A 20,509-nucleotide genomic window follows, 5' to 3' on the forward strand; every position below is an offset into this window, starting at 1 on the left:
CGGGGAGGGGGAACTGCTCCCCGAAGGGTGCTCCTGGGGGTCAGGGTGCAGGGGCCAGTGGCTGGGGCTCCCTCCTTGCCTTTTCAACTTGCCCAGCTCTTCCCAGGCGCTGGGGCTTCCACAAGCGCCAGCTCTCACATCTCTTTTGGGATGGATTCACGTGCTTTTTTCCTTTTTATTTTTAATTGAGGACATGTCAGTTTCTTCATCATTGATATAATCTTTTACTATAGATGGCCTCCATTTATATATAATACATCCAGCATCCCTTGATGTGAAAAGCATCTGGGTGGTTTCACACCGATGCCCCTTTACAGGGGGCCAAAACAAAAATTACAGGCAAACCATTCCTACCTGCAACAAAAGCCTGCAGGTGGATGCACTTCAAAACAACTCTCTGCTTAAAAACATGTGAGGCATCTCATTTTTCTTCTGTGTATGTGTACTCTCACGTGCAGGGCAAAGCAGTGACTGAGGTGTGACAGGCAATTTTCGTCAAGACCCCCTGGGAACACTGGTGACCCAGCCTGCCTCTCCCATTTTGTGTGCAGATGTACATACGCCCACACACACGTACGCGAAAGTTGGTATCACCACTGCTATTAACAATTTGTCGTGGCCTGAGCCATGGCCAGAGCCAGGTGTTGCAAAAAGACTACAAACAGGCCAGTATATGACCCCAAATATGACAGCTACAGGTATTGCCAAAAATCTCAGGATGCTGTCATAGAATCATAGAATGATTTGGGTTGGAAAGGATCTTAAAGCTCATCCAGTCCCACCCCGTGCCCCGGGCAGGGACACCTCCCACCACACCAGGTTGCTCCAAGCCCCATCCAACCTGGCCTTGAACCCCTCCAGGGATGGGGCAGCCACAGCTTCTCTGGGCAACCTGGGCCAGGGGCTCACCGCCCTCACAGCAAACAATTTCTTCCTGAGATCTCATCAAAATCTCCCCTCTTCCAGTTTGAAGCCATTACCCCCCATCCTATCGCTACATGCCCTTACAAGAAGTCCCTCCCCATCTTTGGGACAGCAATAAAACTTCGTGCAGGAGCTGCGTGTGTGCATGTGTGTGATTGCGTGTGTGTGCACACAAACGAGTGTCCACGGGCCTGCGGGTTCATGGCTGTGGGTACACGTATGTAACATAGCAGGTGGGCACACACAGGTGCACACATGTCCACACGCGTGTTTCTGCGTGCACATCAGTGCGGGGGTTATTCCCCAGCCTTTGCCCTCCCGCCCTGAAGCCCGGGGAAGGAAACAGGCCATTCTCTTGCGGGTTCAACCCTTGTACATACAATGCCAGGGAAGGGATTATACCAGGGATTAACATTTTAAACTCCCCTACCAGACCTACTGACTCAAAGATCCCCAGGCCAGTAATCGTATTACTGTCTCTGGGATTACTACGTTCCTGAGTTCAAACCTGAATTTCAGGAGAAGTCGGTGCGAGCTGCCCCCCAACCCCTGTGCACCCCAAACACTCCAGGCTGGGGCCAGAGCTGCTGCGTTTGGGTTTTTCTCCTTTTCTTAAGCCATTCTCGCCGTTTTTCCCTGCCACGGATGGGAGAAGACTCCACGAGCGCTTTTCTTGTCGCCTGCCTCCTCCTAATTCCCGGTAATTTATCCCGTATTAAAACTCCCTTAAGGAAGAATGGCCCAGGACCAAACACCTGCTATGCAAATGGCAGCAAATCCCCCGGGCCCCCATGGCGGGCCGGTTGGAGGACCTGGGGGCTGCCGGTGGTCCCGGAGCATCCTCCCCCGGCTGCAAGACTCCATCCCCAGATCTGGAGGGACCCTGACAGCCCCCCCGCCAAAAAAAAAACCTCAGGCTCAATTTCATCCCACATTACGGAGCTTCAATTATTTCAGGTTATCTTTATCGCAGTTAAAAGAAAATAAAAATAAAAGCCACTGCTAAGCAGAATTATTTATATGGAAGGTATAAAAGAAAACCTGAGCATCTCAGCGTGTAGTTAAGCTTCCTGCTTTGCACGTTGTTGGGGGGATTTTATCCTCACGGCAGTCAATGAATTTTGTCCCTTTCTTTTAGGATAAGTGTTCCAGCTTCAATTAACAAAATACGAATCAACAAAAGAGGGGGAATTGTGGGCGGGAGAAGGGGGGGGGGGGGGAAGAGAAGAAAAACCTCTCGCACAATAAGGTGGGGGGAAAAAAAGGGCTCGTTTCTCGGAGGTGACATCCTAATCTCATTTTTCCCAGTTAATGTGGTAGCTGGGAGGCTGGGGAAGGGCTGGGCAGGGAGCGTACCCCGGCGGCGTGACCATACCAGGAGGGTTTGGCCCTTTTCCTTGGATAACTCGGATTAGGGTTGTTGAAACCTCAGGCAGCCAGCCCCATCCCCGGGGGCACCCAGTGCCCAAATGGGGAGATGGCACCGCTGTGCCGGGGACTCGCACGAGGACCCCGCGCAAACCCCTCCATCTCCAGGCTTTCTTCCCGGGGCCCTTTACCATGATCGTATATTTCCCAGCCCCGAGCGCTTGACTGACACTTGGGCTATTATTCGGGGAGATAGATTGTTTGGCCTGAAGATGCATTGTTTGGGCTCCTCATAAAAGAAACAAGTTAAATGCCGCAGCTACCACACACAAAAATGACTCCTTCTGGCCATAAAACCAGTGGGACAAGGAAGTGGTTGTAGGAGTCAAACATAATTGATGCTCAGAAAGATGTTATAAATAATCAGCGCCGAGTCCTCTCTCATGTGCCTCAAAAACCACAGAAAGTGGCGCTTTTTTTTTCTTTTTTTTTTTTTTTTCTCTTTATCTCCCCTTGAATTCAGGAGCATAATACACCGTGAGCACCAATAATTGATGTATGTTATAATTCTTCATTACCCTATCAGTAGTCTGGGAAAATTGGAAGAAAAGAAAATGCCAGAAAGTTATGGTAAAACTTAAGATGCGACAGAAGTAGCTTTCTTTGCTCATGCTGTGAGTGTTTGAATAAGAAGAATGTCCCTGCACTGTAACAAGCTAAAAGAATGAGGAAGACAAAGGATTTCACGAAAAAGGTTTAGATAGAAGACAAGGCAAGTGAAACTGAAAGGAAGGGAAAAAAACCATTTACAATGGAACAATGCGTGTACTAATCGCTTTGATATATTATACAAACCCAAAGACCCAAAACATTGTGTAATTATTTATAAATGACTTCTCCACTCCTGTGTATAATACCGAAGAAAGAATAAAACTGCAGGCTACTCTCTAAACTATTTCTAAATAGACCTAGCTCAAAAGGAAGCAGAAGTGTTTGAAAAAAAATAATTAATGGTTGATTTTATGGTTGTCTCATTAAAACATTTTAATTACAACAAACAAAATACATTTGTGCTTGCAGGGAACAATCGTTTACCTACTCGTCCGTCCGTCCCCCCAACCCCGCTTCCAAAAAGAAGGAAAAAGTGACATCACACGTTTAAAACCTGAAAATAAAACATTGCCACTATTTCTGCAGAGCCTCCAGAGGGGTTGAGCCCCGGCCGCAGCTCCCAGGCGCTCAGGGGGGGATTTCAGAGCCGACCCGGCTCCTCGGAGCCAGGAACCCCCCGGCACTCAGGGACCCTCCCTGCGATGTCCCCGTGTTCCCCTCCCGCCAGTTGCCCCCAGCACACGGCCGAGGCCCCACGCTGGCCACAGGCAGGTAGACAAGGCCAAATCCTCTCTAGGTGAAGCCCTTGAGCTGCTCGCCAGGCGTTTCCCCCGCAAGAAGGGGTTCCCGCTGCCTCCCTGCGGGCTCAGATCCTTTTCAAATATTGGACTTGCAGGGCTGTCCATTAGCCAGCAGCCAAGGCGTGAACCCCTGAACCCACCGGTAGCCTCGGGACGGGAGCTGTAAGCCGACCCCGGCTGGGCGATGGGTCCCAGGGGCACCGCACCGTATGTCCATCCCTGCGGCCCTCGCCTCTGTCCCCACCCAGGGCTGGAGAAGGAGCCACCACGCTCTGCACCGTGCCCACACAAGCACAGGGACACAAGCTGCCCCATCGAGCCACCTTCTGGTTTTCTATCTATTTTTAACATTCCTGCTGCATCGACGTGGGCATCCCTCGTGCTCCTCCCGTTACTCCTGCAAGGCACCGGGTCAAGCTTTCTGCTCCCAGGGTGATGGCTTTGCCACAAGCCACGTCCCCTCTCCAAATTCAGTTCAAAGCATCTTGTGCAGGCAGCTCTGCCTTCTCGCTCTGGCCGTGCTTTCAGACAATGAGGGAGCAAAAAAAAGTAGTGTTTTCCCGGTTGACACATTGTTTTAACACTTGTCCCAACATTAGTTTAAGCCCTTAGGTACTAATGGAACAAAACAGAGAGTACAGCGAGCGTTATTGATGTGAATCTTAAAGCTCAAAAAAAAAAAGAAGTACCTCTGACTTCTCTGAGGCATCTTCCAATTGCGGGAGCAGTTTTACTGTGAACTGCTCATTTCTGTGCTTGGGGAGAAGAGTGACAATAACACTGCTCTAATGATCGTAACTGTGGTCATTTTTGACATGTGAGGCTGATTTCTAAGGTGGAGTCACCTTTACAAGCTACAATAAACACTTACCCAGGGAGCGGTATCTTCTCATGGACCAGCTTTTTCCTCACTGGAAACAGTGCATTTAGAGAGAGGTGCCGAGCACCAACAGCCTTTGCTGCGAGTCCTGCTGGCACCTTTTCTCCAACCGCCTTTATTAATTTCTACTTTTTCTGGAGTCCAGCTGTGAGCGACACCCAACATCCGACATCTCAGCACGAGGACAGAGGAGCGAGCTTCGTGCTCGAGGTCCCGGGTCCACCAAGTGACAAACGTGCCCCATGGAAATGGGCCCACAACATTCTGCTCTGATTTCAGATGAGCAGTTTGCCATCCCGCGTAGCGAAGGATGGGCAGATCCAACTGTGCTTTTACAGTTTCCATAGCCAAAAATTATATTTGAATCTTTTTTCTCTCTTTTTTTTTAAGTGCTGTAAGGTGTCTCAAAGCAAAAGGTATTTACGGCAAATTTCCTTAGAGCTCAAAATATGAAACTAATAACATCTACGAGCCCATCTGAGCTTACTGAACTTATATCAAGGCAAAGAAGCTAATACTAAAGGCTAAAAATCAGACTAAGGCCATCAGCAAGATGCTGGAAACACACTTCTATGTTCCTTGAAATCAAAGGTCCTGTTTCATTTTGGGATTTTTTTTTCTTTCCCGATCTCAGAAAACTTCAAGAAACCTTAGCAGCTGAATGCCATAGGAGCAGGCCCATAAGGTGTAAGAGCTATTATCTGCGTTGGCTGAATAATTTATCTGCAAAATTAGTAGACTGCCTGCGATAGAACTGGTTGAATTATTCATCGGGAATAAATTATCCAAGATATTTAGCACTTCTTTCTGTTTGCGAAGGCTTCCTGAAACAATTCTGGTTCTGTGAATGCATTCGTTATTCATAAGTACGCAGTGAATAGATTATGCAAACAAATTTCAGCCTATGGGTTGTTTGTGAAACATTCACTTCAGCGCTGGCTATTCATGGCTGTGACTGATCACAGAGACACATGGTGCTCTCTCCCCTCCTTGATTGGAGCACAAACTTTTAAAACAAGAGAATAACAAATGACAAACGGCAAATGATGGATAAGGACTAATGAATAATGCGCTTTCACTGCAAACTTTCAGACAAGTGATCGGTTGTGCCAAAGTCTGTGAAACTCTAGGGAATCATAAACATTTTAATGAATAAACTATTGACTGCGCAAAGACACCTAAACAAAAGACAATCAAAGTGTTGCAGACAACACCGCAGTTTATATCACTATATACAAAGTGCACATTAACAAAAGTTTAACATTTTTGCCATATGCTTCCATAACCTTTAAATTTGGGTCCTTTCTGACTTTCTCCTGGTTTCTGCTGGGAACCCCACCGCCGATCTCTGCCTGCCGACCGAGGCCTCGAATCGTGCCCTCACTTAAGGACACGAGGAACTCAGTGAAGTGGAACTACTTAGCGCAGAAAGTCATTTACGTATGCACGGGCCCTAAAAACATCAGCCTGATTGCAGGGCCGGTGATTGAGAGAGCTCAGTCCCTGCAGCGGAACAGCCTGGCCCCCGTCACCTGGCCTTACGGGGTTATATCGCACATCGAAGGTCTGTAGCCATATAAAGATGTTAAAGAGCAGAAAGGGAGCCGATTCTGCCAGCTTGGCCACTGGAAAACTATTTCTAGGTTGAGACTCGTTAATATTCATCTCCCAGGGCTTTTTGGATTGCTCACTTCTGTGCGTGATCTTTCGAGCACAAAGAAGGTTGGTTGTGGCCGTTTGCTGGTCTCCTGGATCATCTCAAAGTGAGGGGGGGGGAAGCAGACGGAACACCTCCAATAGCAAACTCCACTCTCAGGTTCAAGTAAAGAGTGGTTGCTAGGAGCTTAAAACAGAGAGGTAAAGACAACAACTTACGCTGTCAATTTTACCCATTTATCAAAGGCATAGGAGAAAATCACAGTGGGGCGAATGAACCTACATCTAATAGAAGGGTAAAGCATGTGATTACATGTGAGTTTAGGCACAGATGCCCAAAAATGGCTATTGATGGGCAGTGAAACTGAAAACCTTCCAGAGAGGCAAGTACCTGAGTGCTGACAATGGGGCTTCCTCTCGGCACGGAGAGTCAGGGTGCAAAACGCCAGACGCCAGAATTTGGAAACTTTTTAGCCACTTATAAAACTGTGGCTTCCCAAAGCGTTAAATAGTGATACCTGGGCACTTAACGGGGATTAGCAGCGGCAGCAAGAACTTTACAATTAAAACTGCACAGTTCGTGGTTTTTATCCAGAGACAAAGAAGAATTGTATAAATACTTTCACGACCACTGAAGTTTATAAGATAAAGGCCATTTGGAATTTTTAACTTTCTGAGCACCTGCAAAACCCTTTTCAAAGTGAAGCCCACAAAAGCCAAAGTGTGCGGAAATAATCACTTCTGAAATGCAGGAGGCAAAAAACCTGCTTTGAGTTAAAAAGTTTTATCATTTCAGAGTATTTTCACTTTGATGGGGGACTTGCAATCATTTCAGAGTATTTTCACTTTGACGGGGACGCGTAGAAAAATCGCAAGGTGTAGAGAAAACCCGAAGAAACCCTCCATCCGGGTGAAAAAAATACGGCTCATCCTCTGGGAGTCTGGCCTCACCGCTTTCTCCCAAATCCCAGCGATTTAAACCCAGAATGGGAACCCTCCGGCCGGGGACGGCCGGCTGACCCTTCCACCTCCAAGCCGGGCACCGCTCCCGGCACATGAGGGGGGTGACGGGGGACAGAAGGGGGGGTGTCCCCCCTCACTCCCCCTCCCGCGGGGGCGCGGCAGATGCGCGGCTGCCCGCGGTAATTGCGGGCACGCTCCGGAGGGCGCGGCGCACGGGGCCGACCTGCCGCCTCGGCGCGGCCCCGCGGGGCGGCCACGGGGCCATTGTCCCCCCGCCGCTATAAGTACGGGCGGCCGCGCCGTCGTGTGCCAAAGCCGCCGCTCACACGAGCGGATCGCAGCCCGCAGCACTTCAAAGACAAGAGCGGTCGCGTGTCCCCCCCCCGCCCCGCCTCTCCCTTTTTTTTTTCTTTTTTTTTTTTTTTTTTTTCCCCCATCCAGCGCCGAAGTCCGCCCTGCCTCCCCCTGCAGCGGGACGCTTTTGCTTTTTCCTCTCTTATATTTTTATTGCTTTACTGCATCCCTGGGAGTGCCTTTCCATGTGAGTACGCGGGGCGCCGGCACCTGCTCGGCGCGGTGCCGCCGTGCCAAGCACTACCCCCCTCCCGCCCCCATTATTTTTTTTTTCCCCTCTCTTCCCCCCCCCCATCCCTTCCCCGTCCGCTTCGCACCTTCCCCTTCACTTTTCCCCCCCCGCCGCCCCTTCCCTGCCCGGCTGCCCGCAGTGACGGGGGCTCCGTCTTCTCTCCCCGCAGGATGCCGGCGGAGGCGGCCAGCAGCGCCGGCGGTGCGGAAGCTCCGCGGGAGCGGAGGCGGCGGCGCGGTCGTGCGCGGGCGCGTACCGAAGCGCTGCTGCACACGCTGAAACGCAGCCGGCGGGTGAAGGCCAACGACCGGGAGCGGAACCGCATGCACCACCTCAACGCCGCCCTGGACGAGCTCCGCAGCGTCCTGCCCACCTTCCCCGACGACACCAAGCTCACCAAGATCGAGACCCTGCGCTTCGCTTACAACTACATCTGGGCCCTCTCCGAGACCCTCCGCCTGGCCGAGCAGTGCCTCCCGTCGCCCCCCGCCTACCGCGGGGCCGCCGCCCCCCCCAGCCCCGGCAGCGACGCCGGTTCCTGGCTGTCCAGCGCCTCCCCGTCCGCCCCTTCGCTCTGCGCCTCCGCCTCCGGCCCCAGCAGCCCCGCCACCTCCGAGGACTGCCCTTACGCGCCCGCCGACAGCCTGCGCAGCTTCCGCGGGCTGCCCGCCGCCACCGCCCCCCCGGGCGCTCCCTGCCGCTAGCGCGCAGCGCTCCGCGCCGCTCCGCGGGGCGCGCCCGGCTCTCCCCGCCCGAGGGCCGGGGGCGGGCGGGAGCGGGGAGGTGGGGGGGGGGTGTCTCCTCCCGTTGCACTTTCCAGCCCCCCCCCTTCCAGCCCCTTCCCCCTTTCCCCCCGCCTCGCCTCCCCTACGACACCGAAAACCGGGAAGAAAAGCGACAGATTTGCTGCCGCAGACGAGGTGAAAAGTCAATTTTACAATTTGTAGCTCTCCGGCGAAGAAAAACGAGCATGAAAATTTGGTTTGAACGCCCTGACAATGCCATGAAAAGGCTTAGGGGGCCGATGCGGCCCCGGGGCGCAGCGCGGGGCTCAGCGCATCCCTCCTGCCCTGCGCCCGGGGCGGCTCAGCCCCTCCCGGGGGGGCCCCAGCACCGGCCCCGATGGGACCCTGCGCCCGACGGGCGAGCGGGGAGGCTCATGCATTATAGATGCTGACCCCCAGCGCGGCGGTCTTGCTTTAGAGCAGGAGCAGACACGGGGTATTCAGCGACGGGGCCGGATAGCGGTTTAATTTATTCAAGATGTTCATTCATATGAAAATTGTATTTTTGTACATAAAGAGCTTTATTCTATTATTATGCCTCTTATCAAAGTGGGTTCTTTTTTAAAAAAAAAAAAAGAAATTGTACTTTACCCTGTAAATAAAATTTTTAACGTTTTTACTGAATTTCAGCGGTGCCTCTGGAGTTTTGTTTCTTAAGCTCAGGGGTTTTTGCTCCTCAGAAGGAGCTTGGGGTGGAAGAGAAGCGTTTTCCCCAAGGCGACAGTCAGCACGGGCCAAGCCGTCGTTTCTCACACCACGCTGGCCACAGACACGTGCGGCTACCTGCAAACATCAGCTGGCCCCCGAGTCTCACAGAGAAGGGATTAGAGACTCGTTCAGCCTATGCAGCAGAGCGGGTGCCACCAGCAGTGTTGGTGTTCAGGGCTGTCATCGCCATGGTTTGTAAGGGGAGCTGGAAAGTGTTGGGGGATTTGGGGCACAGAGAGGATGCTGCACCCCTGAAGAGAGTATGGAGCTCACAGCTTTGCTTAAACCTGCAGCGCTGGGACAACCTGGTTGGCACAAACTGTCCCTTTTCCCCAGGTCACGCGGTGGGATGGGTGCACGGGCTTGGCGCCAGCCCTGGCACAGCTAGACATTGGGGGTGTCCAGAGGGGTCCTCATGGCCACAAAGTCTGTTCCACTCTTGGGAAACCACAGCCTTTCCTTTCTCCTGCATTTGTGTGCGATGGGGGAGCACTCTGATCCCCCCCAAATCCTACTTTGCTGAAGGGCTTCTACTCTTCTTGTCTCCATCCTCCCCCTCTTCAGCATTTCTCAACGCTCCCATATTGCACTGGGCACACAGACACCCTTAAAAGCAACAGTTTTTTTCTGTTTGCCCTGGTTTATGGGAGAGAATGAGGCAGCTCAACCATGTCTCTCCAGCCATCTCTAAAACATTGGTGCATCAGAGCTGTATGGTCAGTTAATGGGGTGTTTGTGGGGAAAGGAGGTGGATGCTTGGATATACGGTGTCGTACAAGCTCGAATAACTCAGCTCCTACACATCTCAGATGGGACTGCTCAGGGTTAGTGGAATGAATTGCCTTTCATTTTCCTATGCCTCAGTTTCCCATCTGTCAAACTCGGGTACCACCCCCCCCTCACATCATTGGTGAATTTAATGATTTCATTAAGCAGAGCTTTCAGAGCACTCAGACGCTCAGGACTGCTGTAAAAGCCCAAGAAGAAATTCAGTCTTCAGGACACGATCATACGCTGTGCAGGGAAGAAGGCAGAGGGCAAGCACTGAAAGCATCAGGCAAAACATTGAGAAGCTGTTTATCACACAGGCAAAATCTGTGCCTGAAAGTCAACCCTCCTGTGTAATGAAGAAGGTGGAGATATGATCAAAAATATAACATGGGGGCATATAATTGCCACAAAAAATAGGAGAGGAGCCAAATTAAGATAACACAGACACCTCAGTGTCCGCATTTCCTCCCTTTTGAGTGCCTGAGTCTGCTGTCTTTATATTTCTGTAACAGAGTTTTCCTGTGCTTGTCTATATACACACACACATCCACGTTACTTCCTCAGTAAGTATAAATGCTGAAAAGGGAATGTTATTGCTTGGAAATCCTAATAGCAGCATAATACTTCTATTAATTAAAGGCACCATCAACCAGTATAGGCCAGTTCCTTAATGATGTCCTGTTAAATAAAAGAGATTTGTGAAATCTAATTCTGGCAGTAACAGGTCTTGATCTGTGACGCAGTGAAGCTTTGCTTGCACCTGCCCTTGAAAGCCAGGAGGTTTTGTATGGAGTAGCCTCCAGGGGCTGAAATTTAGTACAGTCCATGGAGACGGAAGGTCATCTAAAGTCACTGGGTCCCAAGACACTGGACTTCAATCTCAAAGAAAAAAAAAAAAAGAAAAAAAACTCCACAAAACTTCAAAATATCCTCTATTCTTTTGTGTTTTCTTTGCTGCAAGCAGAGATCTGTGGACATTATGCAGTATATAAAGACCATACATCTACCAGGACTCAGTGTATGATGTTAATGTTCCTAATGGGCAATGAAAGCTGCAAACTGCGTGAGGATACAATTAGATTCATACATTAACATGAGTCAGAGAACAGTTTTTCCCTCGAGCGGTGATAGGTTCAGACATAGTTGAACAAATCTGCCGCTGGGACAGATGGAATGCCTATATTCAGAGGCTGCAGGACCAACCTGCACCCCCGTTTACAACAACGGGGTTTGTATTTATTTTTATCAAAAGAATCATTTGGTGAATTGACAGGGAGCTGGAACAGGCTTCCCCAATTGCGAACAGGCAGCTTTTTTTTTTAATTGCACTAAAATCATCTCCTTGCACTGCTACAGGGAAAAAAAAAAAGAGGTGAATTAAACTGAGGAAATCATTGGCAAATTTCTTTGGAAATACCAGATAGTTACATGGTAAAAAATTTCCATAAACAGGCACCAATCTCAGTCCAACTGAAATCAGTGGCAAGACCCTTACTGACTTCAGAAATAACTGAAATAGCTCAATTTTGAGTTTTGACACTACATTACATATATGTATATGCATTTTTTTCATATGTCTGCTGATAGGTGTTGGTAATCCTTTATTCTTGCCGGATCCATCCACCTCCAGGGCATGCAAGCATTAGGGACCCTCTGCCAGGAGGTCCTGCAAGTCCTTAATTCCCCTTTACTTAGGAGAGAAAGTCTGAGATGGCCCCATAGATAGGGCATCCCTGCTAGCTGGGAAACGTGCTTCTGGCACAGACTTTCTCAAAACACCACTGAGATTATCCCACTTTCTCTCTGCTGAGATTTACCATGGGGTAACAGTCCGCTACCATCTACAAGATGCTCGTGTGCTCTGGCGACAAGGTCCCCAGCAGCCTCACAGCACCGGAGCTACTCTGTTCCAGCCTTTCCCAACTGATCTGAAGCTCTAGAGAGTCTCTGTGAATTACCCATACTCAAAAAAAGTGAGCAAATAGCTGCAAATCCAAAATTCTGTGCAAGTTTTAGATAACAAGTGTTTTCTGTGATTTCGGTGCCATGTGGTGCCCCAGTTACTGTGGTCCCTGCTGGGGTGAGGCTCAAACAATGCGTGGGGTTTAGTTATTAACAAGAGCATCCTCAGAAGGATTTTCATATTGGGTGTCAATCTGTTGTAGATTTTGATTTTCCTCTGTACATGATCTGTAAAATACAGTCTGCGCTACTACCTGTAAGCACATGAAACTTAATACTATAATTATAGATCTCTGGGGCTCAAATGCTCCATTAAGACCAATTTGTATAGTAGGTAGAGATTATCAGAACAGAAGCAGGTGAGAACTAATTTCCAGGAGCTTTTTTATTGGTGGCATATGCAATTAAAAGAAATCATCTGGAGGAGCAGAGCTGCTGAGGACCAAGCAGATTTACTGACCGTACTGTACGTGAGCACTGCAGAATGGAGATGCCAAAATACCGCATCAAATACTTTCAGCTGATACTTTGCTGAACTTTTATAGTCTTCAAAGGACATTACTGAAGCATTTGTTCATATAAACAGTCTTAACAAATTAACAAATTAACTGACTTCTTAAAACCAGTTTTATGCCCAGTAGCCTGGTAATAGTGCCAATCATCAACTAGTCCCTTTCCTCTCTTCCTCGCCAACCAAAGGCAGAATGGTCAAGATGAAAAACTACTGAAGATATCAGAGATGTCACAGAGCTGTGGTGAAGTACCAGATCCTGTGGGACCCAGCCTTGTTATTAACCACCAGGGCAATGAGGAGTGTGAGGCTGAGCCGTGGTGGTGAAATAGCTGTGCCCCCTGCAAATGGGGTTTTCCCACCCACCGCCTCTCTGCTGGGGCTGCTGTTCTCTCGGGAGAGGTGGCAAAAGCTTCACATGAGGCATTGCTGCTGCCAGATCAAAGCTCCACACGCCAAGCGATGCTCCTCTATTATCATTGTTATTATTATTTTTTCAGTTGTCAATCTTCCAGTTTAAGATCCACTAGACAAGAGTGACTAGGCTCTGCCCAATGGATAATGCTCTTCTCTGTCTGCATGGAAATGATGATGGCATGGCACTCATTGTTATTCAGGGCTCCCACTTTTGCTTCCATTTGACTGTCTCTGCAGCAGCATCCGTTAGTACCGCCCATCTTGCTGTTAGAAAATCTTATGAAACTCTGATGGTTCAAAAAGGAAAAAGAAATATCACATTTGAGAGGCTGGGACGGAGATGCCACCCTTCTCCGTGCCATGTACTTGATTCTGCAGGTACAAGAAATGGTTTTCACTTGGCTCCTACCCCATTTGTTTGACTCGTTGACTTTCAGTAGGGCTTTGGCAAGGGTCAGTAGGACGGTGCACGCAGCATACTTCTGCATAGAGTAAAACTTGCTGAATCAAGACTTTTAGAGAAGAGATTAGCATTATTATTTGAGTAATGGTGAATAAGGGCCCACAGACATGGTCTTGCATGCACTGGGCCAATGGAAGCGTCAACATCGAGTTCAGAAATGCTGTAACTGGAAAAAAAATGCTTAGAGTGTCTCACTAACATCCCTGCTCTGAGCTCATTCATTTAGCTGCACTACTCAGCCCCTGCTCCCTTTCTTTCCACCCGGGAGATTCATGGTGCTTCGGGGAAAGAGCAGCCTGTGTTGGTGCACGGCCTCCCTTCCACTCTCGCTTCATGCCCATGAGATGTGCTTAATTATGAATTGAAGCATGTGAGGGGACTGATGCCTCTATTTCCCAAACAGGGATTTGGCAGAGTCCTCAGGACTTCACTGTGTCTTTCTTGGATTATTACATTCTGCACATTCCAGGATAATCTTTTTTTTTTTTAACCTGAAGATTTCACAAAATTGCCTTCTAGGAAAGTATTTAAAGGTGTCTAATGGCAGTCCAAGGCGATTACGGACCATAATGGTTTGTTGCACAAATAATGGATTAAGTTCCATCTGTAGGAGTTAATTGGACTTATTTCTACAAACAAACAACTTGTTCTGCTCCTCTCTGTATGGCAGATGTCAGCAATCTGTATAAAATCATACCCACGAGTACCTCCAGCAGGATGGTCTTCAGCAACATTTGGTATCTGTAGCCCAGTGCAAACCTAGCAGATCACCATGCTTCTCCAACTTGCAGGTTTCCATTGAGATGGAAAGCCTGAAGAAACACAAAATTTGCAAATAGAAAAGATGCAAATACAAAATCCCATACCTAAGATGGTGTTAGTCCACTTCTGAAGGTGGTAGGAGAAGGTACATATAGCCCAAGGGACGCCCTGGACCCAGGAGTTTGTCCCTTTCCCTACCATGGGGACCAAGAGGGATCCTTGACGAACACTTCAGTTTAGTCGAATGAGGCCAAACGGAGAAGGCAAATGTTAAAAAGTAAAGGGGGAAAGACAAGATTCCCAGCATGGTCATATTCACGTTGGATTCCCCATGGGAAATGGAGGGACCTTCCAGATAATGCACTGAAAAAAAGAGTCTCAAAGGCAGGATCAGAAAGAATGACAATCACTAGTGGCAGGTAAAAGTTGAACAAACTGCACTAAACAGTCCTTTCCCACCTGAACTTCTCCTTGAAAATATTCACTTTTGAGAAAGCAAACGTCCTCCTTCGCAAGGCTGCTCTCCTTGTGGAAGAACAGCACATGGCCTTAGGATGGTAAGGGGGGATGCTGTAAATCTTAATGTGGACCAGAAAAAGCATCTCTTCTTTCCCCGTGATTTTCCAGTTTGGCCTCTGGGATTCACTGGAAACAGGCAATATTTATAGATTATTTTGCCCAGAACCTAGAAAAGCTAGAGACCTTACCAGTAAAGACCAGCAACTACAGGCAGCCGAGTCAATCCCTCCTTCCAAAGCCCAAGTAACTTGATTTAATTATTTTTCTTTTTCTACTTGTGTATCCTTAGTATAAACGCACAAGTTTTTTCCCTTAATTCACTGGTATGACTATTCAGACCGAAGGGATTTAACTCCTGAGATAAAAGAAATATGACTTTTTTTTCCTTCCTATTTGAGTACCATCTCTCCTGCACTTTTGTAATCTGAAAGGAAAACCTTTCCTGTCACAACATCAGTAATGGATATTGCTCTCTCAATTACCCGTTGCTTCTCCAGGAGAGCAACTGATGCGCATCGTGTTTATCCAGCTCACTGAAGTGCTTTCATTATCTAAGAAAAGAGGTTAATTAGTATTTAATCAATCTTTTCACAGGGTACAGTTTCCTCCTCTCCTATTTGCAATCCAAAAAGATGTCAGCTTCCAAAGCCATAATGCCCTCTTGATAAATCAAGTGGCAGCTAATGAGGTCTGTGGTCCCAGGGAAGGAGGGTCCGGGCTACCTGACCCGCCCGTGGCTGTCACCGGCGCGGCTGTCACCTGCCCTGCCCTCCCGGGAAGCACTTGTTGGGATAACAGGAGATCCACGGAGCCATATGGGATGCAGGGAAGGGAATTGTCAGCCGCGGAAAGGTGGTGGTGGTTGTGGACGCCCCAGACTGTGTGTGTCCAGTGCATGCTTCACACTAACCAAGCTTGGAGGAGCCATGAGAGAAATCTCACAGAAACTCTAGCCTCTGGAAAGAAAAAGATGGGATTTCTTTCTTTTTTCTTTTTTTCTTTTTTTCTTTCTTTTTTTTTTCTTTCCTTTTTTTTTTTTTTTAAAGTGTGTTTAAAGATAACTGGGGAGCCGTTCTTGTACCTGTATGGGACTGAACTTCAGACATGAGTAAGAGACACTAATGACGCTTGGTGCCGAAAGTTATGGATAATAAAATCATTAGCCATTTCAAAGAAACATATGTAGAAGGATGGAGGTGCCTTCATTAGGCAGTAGGTGACTTTTTGTTCTTCCCTGAAAAATGCCAGGAGCAAAACCAGACCTCTCTCTCTCACCGTTTCCACTACGTTAGTGCTTCACAGCTGCACCGAAGCTAAACTGTGGCCGAGACAAACACCCATCACAGCAAAGAAACTTAATTTTAGCCACTGGAGAGGATCCAAGGTGAGATACTGGTCCAGGACAGCTGTTCCAGCCATCCAACCTTCCCATCTTAAAAAGGGCCCAGCAGCACTTGTAATGCTATTTTTTCTGAGATATTTAAGCAGAGAAAGTGCCCCATGCGTCCATATGCTCAACCTCTTTTGGCTACTGGGCTATTCTCTCTGTAGCCGCTGCTGCTGACAATGAGGGGCTGAGCCACATGCCCTGTGGTAGCCACACTCTGGATTTCTTTCCCTGACTTTGGGAAATTCATTGTCTTTAGCATCGTCTGTAGGTTCAAAGTCCACTTTCACTCCACGGGGTGCCCTTTCTAGGTTCATAAAGCTACGTTCAGAAATCTTTGGGCAGACCCAAAGCTGACAAAAGTGTCATTAAATAATGCTGCCAATGAATGAAGCTACCAAAGAAGACATAGTCCAGTTTGCATCTCAGTTACAAGAAGAAAGTGCAATGACAGAGTGAGTAATTGGCTAATTGTCTATACGAGCTCTATTTTAACAGTGCAGTCGTGCGATCGCACCATCTGGGGGGAGCTCGGGGAGGGAGCCCCAGCACACACAAAGCCAGCGTGCGTTTCCCAACACACAGGCCAGGCAACTGCCTCCTTCCCAGGCAGGCAGTGGGACCGGCAGCCCCACAAGTCCCCCCAGATACGGGCTGAGGTGCTGAACCTCTGCTGGCGGTGAAAAGTGAGGGTTTGCCAAGGGATTTCTGCATTTTTTGGAGCGCACGCTGAAGCCCACCTGAGTTGCACAGTGAAGTAACCCAAGTGGCAGTGAACAGTGATGTCTGCCTGATTGCATGGCTGCTAATGAGCACAATTAAATGGGAGATGCCGGATGGATAGGTGGTAGATGCAACCAGTCGGCATCCCTGGCCCAGGCTGGAGCAAGGCGAGGAGGGTGCTGCCGGCTGCAGTCGGGGAGCTGGGCACGCGGGTGTGCTTTCTGGGACATTCAGAAATGATGGCATTTCCCCCTCCTCGTCTTGAAAAAAGCTGAATTACTGCCTTTGAGTCCCCATCTATTTTCCTCCAAAGTTACCATGAAGCAAAAAAGTATAAATCACACTTTTAAGTGGTCCTGGCACTCGGCTCACAAGAAGAAGAAAAAAAAAAAAAGGAGGTAATGCCATAATGTAAAATAGTTAAAAGCTTATTAGAGCCGTTCAGGGCAGTATGATTTCCACTTTGTTTCAGAACACCCCAAGCCCATCCTTTCATGCTATTGTGAAGGCAGCAATTCAAATCTCCCTTTGTCAGTATGAATGGCCCCTCTTAAAGCTCTTTTATGCCAACATATTCCCTACAGGCATATGCCCTTTAGCTCTATTACTGATTTACCCAAGTATTCAGCCCATACCTTCTGCTTTTCTTTTTCACTTACTGAAGTTCCACATGACACGAGCTGCAGCCTCTGCTTTGGTGCCTGCCCCACACCCCGGCCCCAGCCGGGATGCTGCTGTCTCCGCCGCTATCTATCTCACCAGGAAAAGCCACACAAAAAAACTAACAGAGGAGACTTTTCAAATGATTGATTTTTCTCTTCTTCCCCCCCCCGCGCCTTTCTACCTCTCCCCCTTCTTTCCATCCCTACATTTGTTAGCACAAACAAACGAGCAAGGGTATATACCTCCCTCCCCCAGCTATAGGGGAAAAAGAGCCTTGCAGGCTTTGAGGGGGGAAAAATGTGAGTGTAAAAAACGCAAGTGGGCCTATTACCTCTACTTACCCTAATTAGACTTGCTTTGAAGGGCTATTCAGAGATTTTGAAAGGCTGTCCTCTCCCTGCATCTCATTGTGCAATGTTTGCAGAGACATTTGCATCTGTTTGTGCTTCTGAAAATAGCAATGGATGCTTTCAAGAAAGCAAAGCCACCTCCGAGCCCCTCCGCACCCAGCGCAGGGCCGCAGCAGTCGAGGTATGTGCGGCCGGAGCCGGGCGGGGGGACACCCCGGTTTCAGGGGTTTCAGGGTTCTCCACCAAGTCTCTATTTAAACAATTCCCTTTAACAATGCAATTTTAGGCATAAAATCTGCTAACTAGATTAAATCCAGATGACACAGGATGCAGAAATGGAAAAGAAAAATCAACGCTAAAGTAAATGGTAGGCACTTTAACAGGATAGAAAGTGTGAAATCCATGCAGAGCTAGAGAGAATAGCTGGCAGCGCAGCCCGGGCTTTCATACGCATATGGCCTTGACCATTTGACTCTGGTCCCATTGAGGTGATCAGCTGGAGACGTGAAGGGGCATCTCTGGCAACACACACGTTCCCCCTCGCTCCTTGAAGAAAGCCCACGAAATAAAGCTGCGTAAAGGTGATTGATAGTAAACATTTTGTAATTTGGAGGGATTAAATTTGCGGGATGATCTTGATCAGGTTCTCAAGGCATTGCCAGAATGCAATTACATTAGAATAGCCGCTGCTGGATCGCTGCTGGCAAAGCCACAATATCCGCCAAAGAAAGGGGGTGTGAATGGGACAAAAGGGTTAATTTGAATACGTGCTGAAAAGACTGGAGGTGGACAAGGAGCTCTGCAAGGACTTCATCAGGAGCCATGGGCAGAAGGAGACGGTTTTGCAAATACAGAGGGCGAGCGCAGAGGATGTTTGTAAAGCACACTTGGAAAGGGGGAGGAAAAAAAAAGAAAAAAAAAAAGCCCCACAAAGCTCAAACTGCTTCTTTCTTACATTGCCCTTGGCTACGCGCAGAGGAGCACTTTAGATGGATTAATCACAAGGAAAAACAATGGGATAAAAGTCGTCTTCTCCTCCGTCTGTCCTGGGCCGCAGAGGGGCTGCACTGCTCTTTCCCCACATGGGGAGCGCTGGCTTCTGGCCTGGGCACTGACCCAGCCCGGCCGCGATGTGTGACCACATCCCTTCCCTTGCTGGTGGGCTGCACACTTGGCAGCTGGAAGTCCCATGGGCTTTTTATGAGGGAGACCTGATTAAGGTTATGCTATCAGCAGGTTGAAGATTTTATCAGATTACTCCTCCAAAAATGCTTATCAGGAATTAAGCATGCAAATCCACTCAGCCATTCCAGGGACAATACGCTCCCCCATGCTGGTGAAATTCTCCTGCTAGCTCAGGCACCCATGACATGGGCTTTTCCGCTCATCTTTTTAGCCTTTAAACACACACTGGCATCTGGAAAATGCTCCCATGCATAGGCTACGCTCAGATGCGCTGGGTGGGCTGGGAGGGGGCATGTCCCACCTCTCCAAGGTGATGGGGAAGATGTTGCGCTGTCACCTCCTCCCCATCCCTGCCCCGGTCGGTACCGCGGTTGCCCCCATACCACCGCAGCACCTATTTAAAGAGAGAGAATATGTCCGGTGTCCTCCCAGAAGTGCTGCAAAGTGCAGGATCTGAGCCTGAAGCCAAACAGCAAGGCCTGAAGCCAAGTGGGGATGGAGGACACAGGTGGGGGAAGCCCAGGTTTCAAGAGGGGAGATGGGAACATGATGCCATCACCGCCGGCTTGTGATTTATGGCAGATCTCACACTCTTTGGGGCCCTCGGTGCAGTGTCCAGAGGCTGTATGGAGATGTCACTGTCTCGCTTAAGTAGAAAGCAGCAGCTGGGCACAGGTTTGGGGACAGTCAGGTGGTGACCCTCAACACCCCAAATCAGTCCAAAGCTCCTGGGCAGATGTGGCTGTTTGCACAAACACCACTCCTCTCAGGGAGCCACTGGTTGGGACAAGGTGGCCTCTCTCGGGCATTAAGAACTGCTCAAAGCGAGGCACTGGCCGTGCATAACAACAACGGTAGTGACTCTGCTCGCTTACAGACCTCTGCCACATCCTACCTGTCCCCACCGCCACCCCCTGCCCCAAGGAGGGTGCCAGCCCCAGGGACAGTGTCACTCTAGGGACAGTGCCAGCCCCAGGGACAGTGCCAGCCTGGCCATCTGACCCACAGGTGGGTGATCACACACCCCGGGGGGGTCAGGTCGGTCCTTGGCATCCTCCAGGATGCAGAAGCTTGGGCTGTTCCAGCCCCTTTTTGACATTTGAAACTCCGAATGAAGTTCCAGCATTTTCTGCAGAGACACAAGTGGCGTTTAGCTCTGCTTTTTTTCCTTTGGGATATATGGATACAGCAAATCATCTCTGTGCTGTATGTCTGCCACCACATTCATCAAGCACTCCCAAAAAGCAAAAACAAGCCTACTCTGTTTTTATATTTAGAAATGCAGAACTCATAGGGAAACGCATTTTCCATCACCCACCACAGCTCGCTCAGCTACACCTAAAGCCAGCAGACACCCCATGGCAGAAGGAGCCCGAGGAGCTCCAGAAACCCCCCCAGCAGACAGCTTTCCAGGGTGGCTTTGCCCAGCAGCGCGTGTGCCTGCGCTTTCTCCCTGCCTACCCCTCGCTGCCAGTTTGGGGAGGGTTTTTTGTTTTTTGTGTTTTTTTTTTTTT

At 49.1% G+C, this 20,509-nt stretch overlaps 1 protein-coding gene across 1 annotated transcript; it reads left to right on the plus strand.

Annotated features, from left to right (window-relative positions):
• Nucleotides 1–7,959: 7,959 nt before the first annotated feature.
• NEUROG1 (neurogenin 1) lies at nucleotides 7,960–8,493 on the plus strand. Its single transcript, XM_054217704.1, has one exon. The coding sequence runs from the start codon at nucleotides 7,960–7,962 to the stop codon at nucleotides 8,491–8,493; it is 534 nt and encodes a 177-aa protein (XP_054073679.1).
• Nucleotides 8,494–20,509: the final 12,016 nt, after the last annotated feature.

The sequence above is a fragment of the Rissa tridactyla genome, chromosome 11, assembly GCF_028500815.1.
Source record: "Rissa tridactyla isolate bRisTri1 chromosome 11, bRisTri1.patW.cur.20221130, whole genome shotgun sequence".
NCBI lineage: Eukaryota > Metazoa > Chordata > Aves > Charadriiformes > Laridae > Rissa > Rissa tridactyla.

Coding starts and splice junctions, on each gene's coding strand:
- NEUROG1 (XM_054217704.1), top strand. CDS start 7,960: ATGCCGGCGGAGGCGGCCAGCAGCGCCGGCGGTGCGGAAGCTCCGCGG.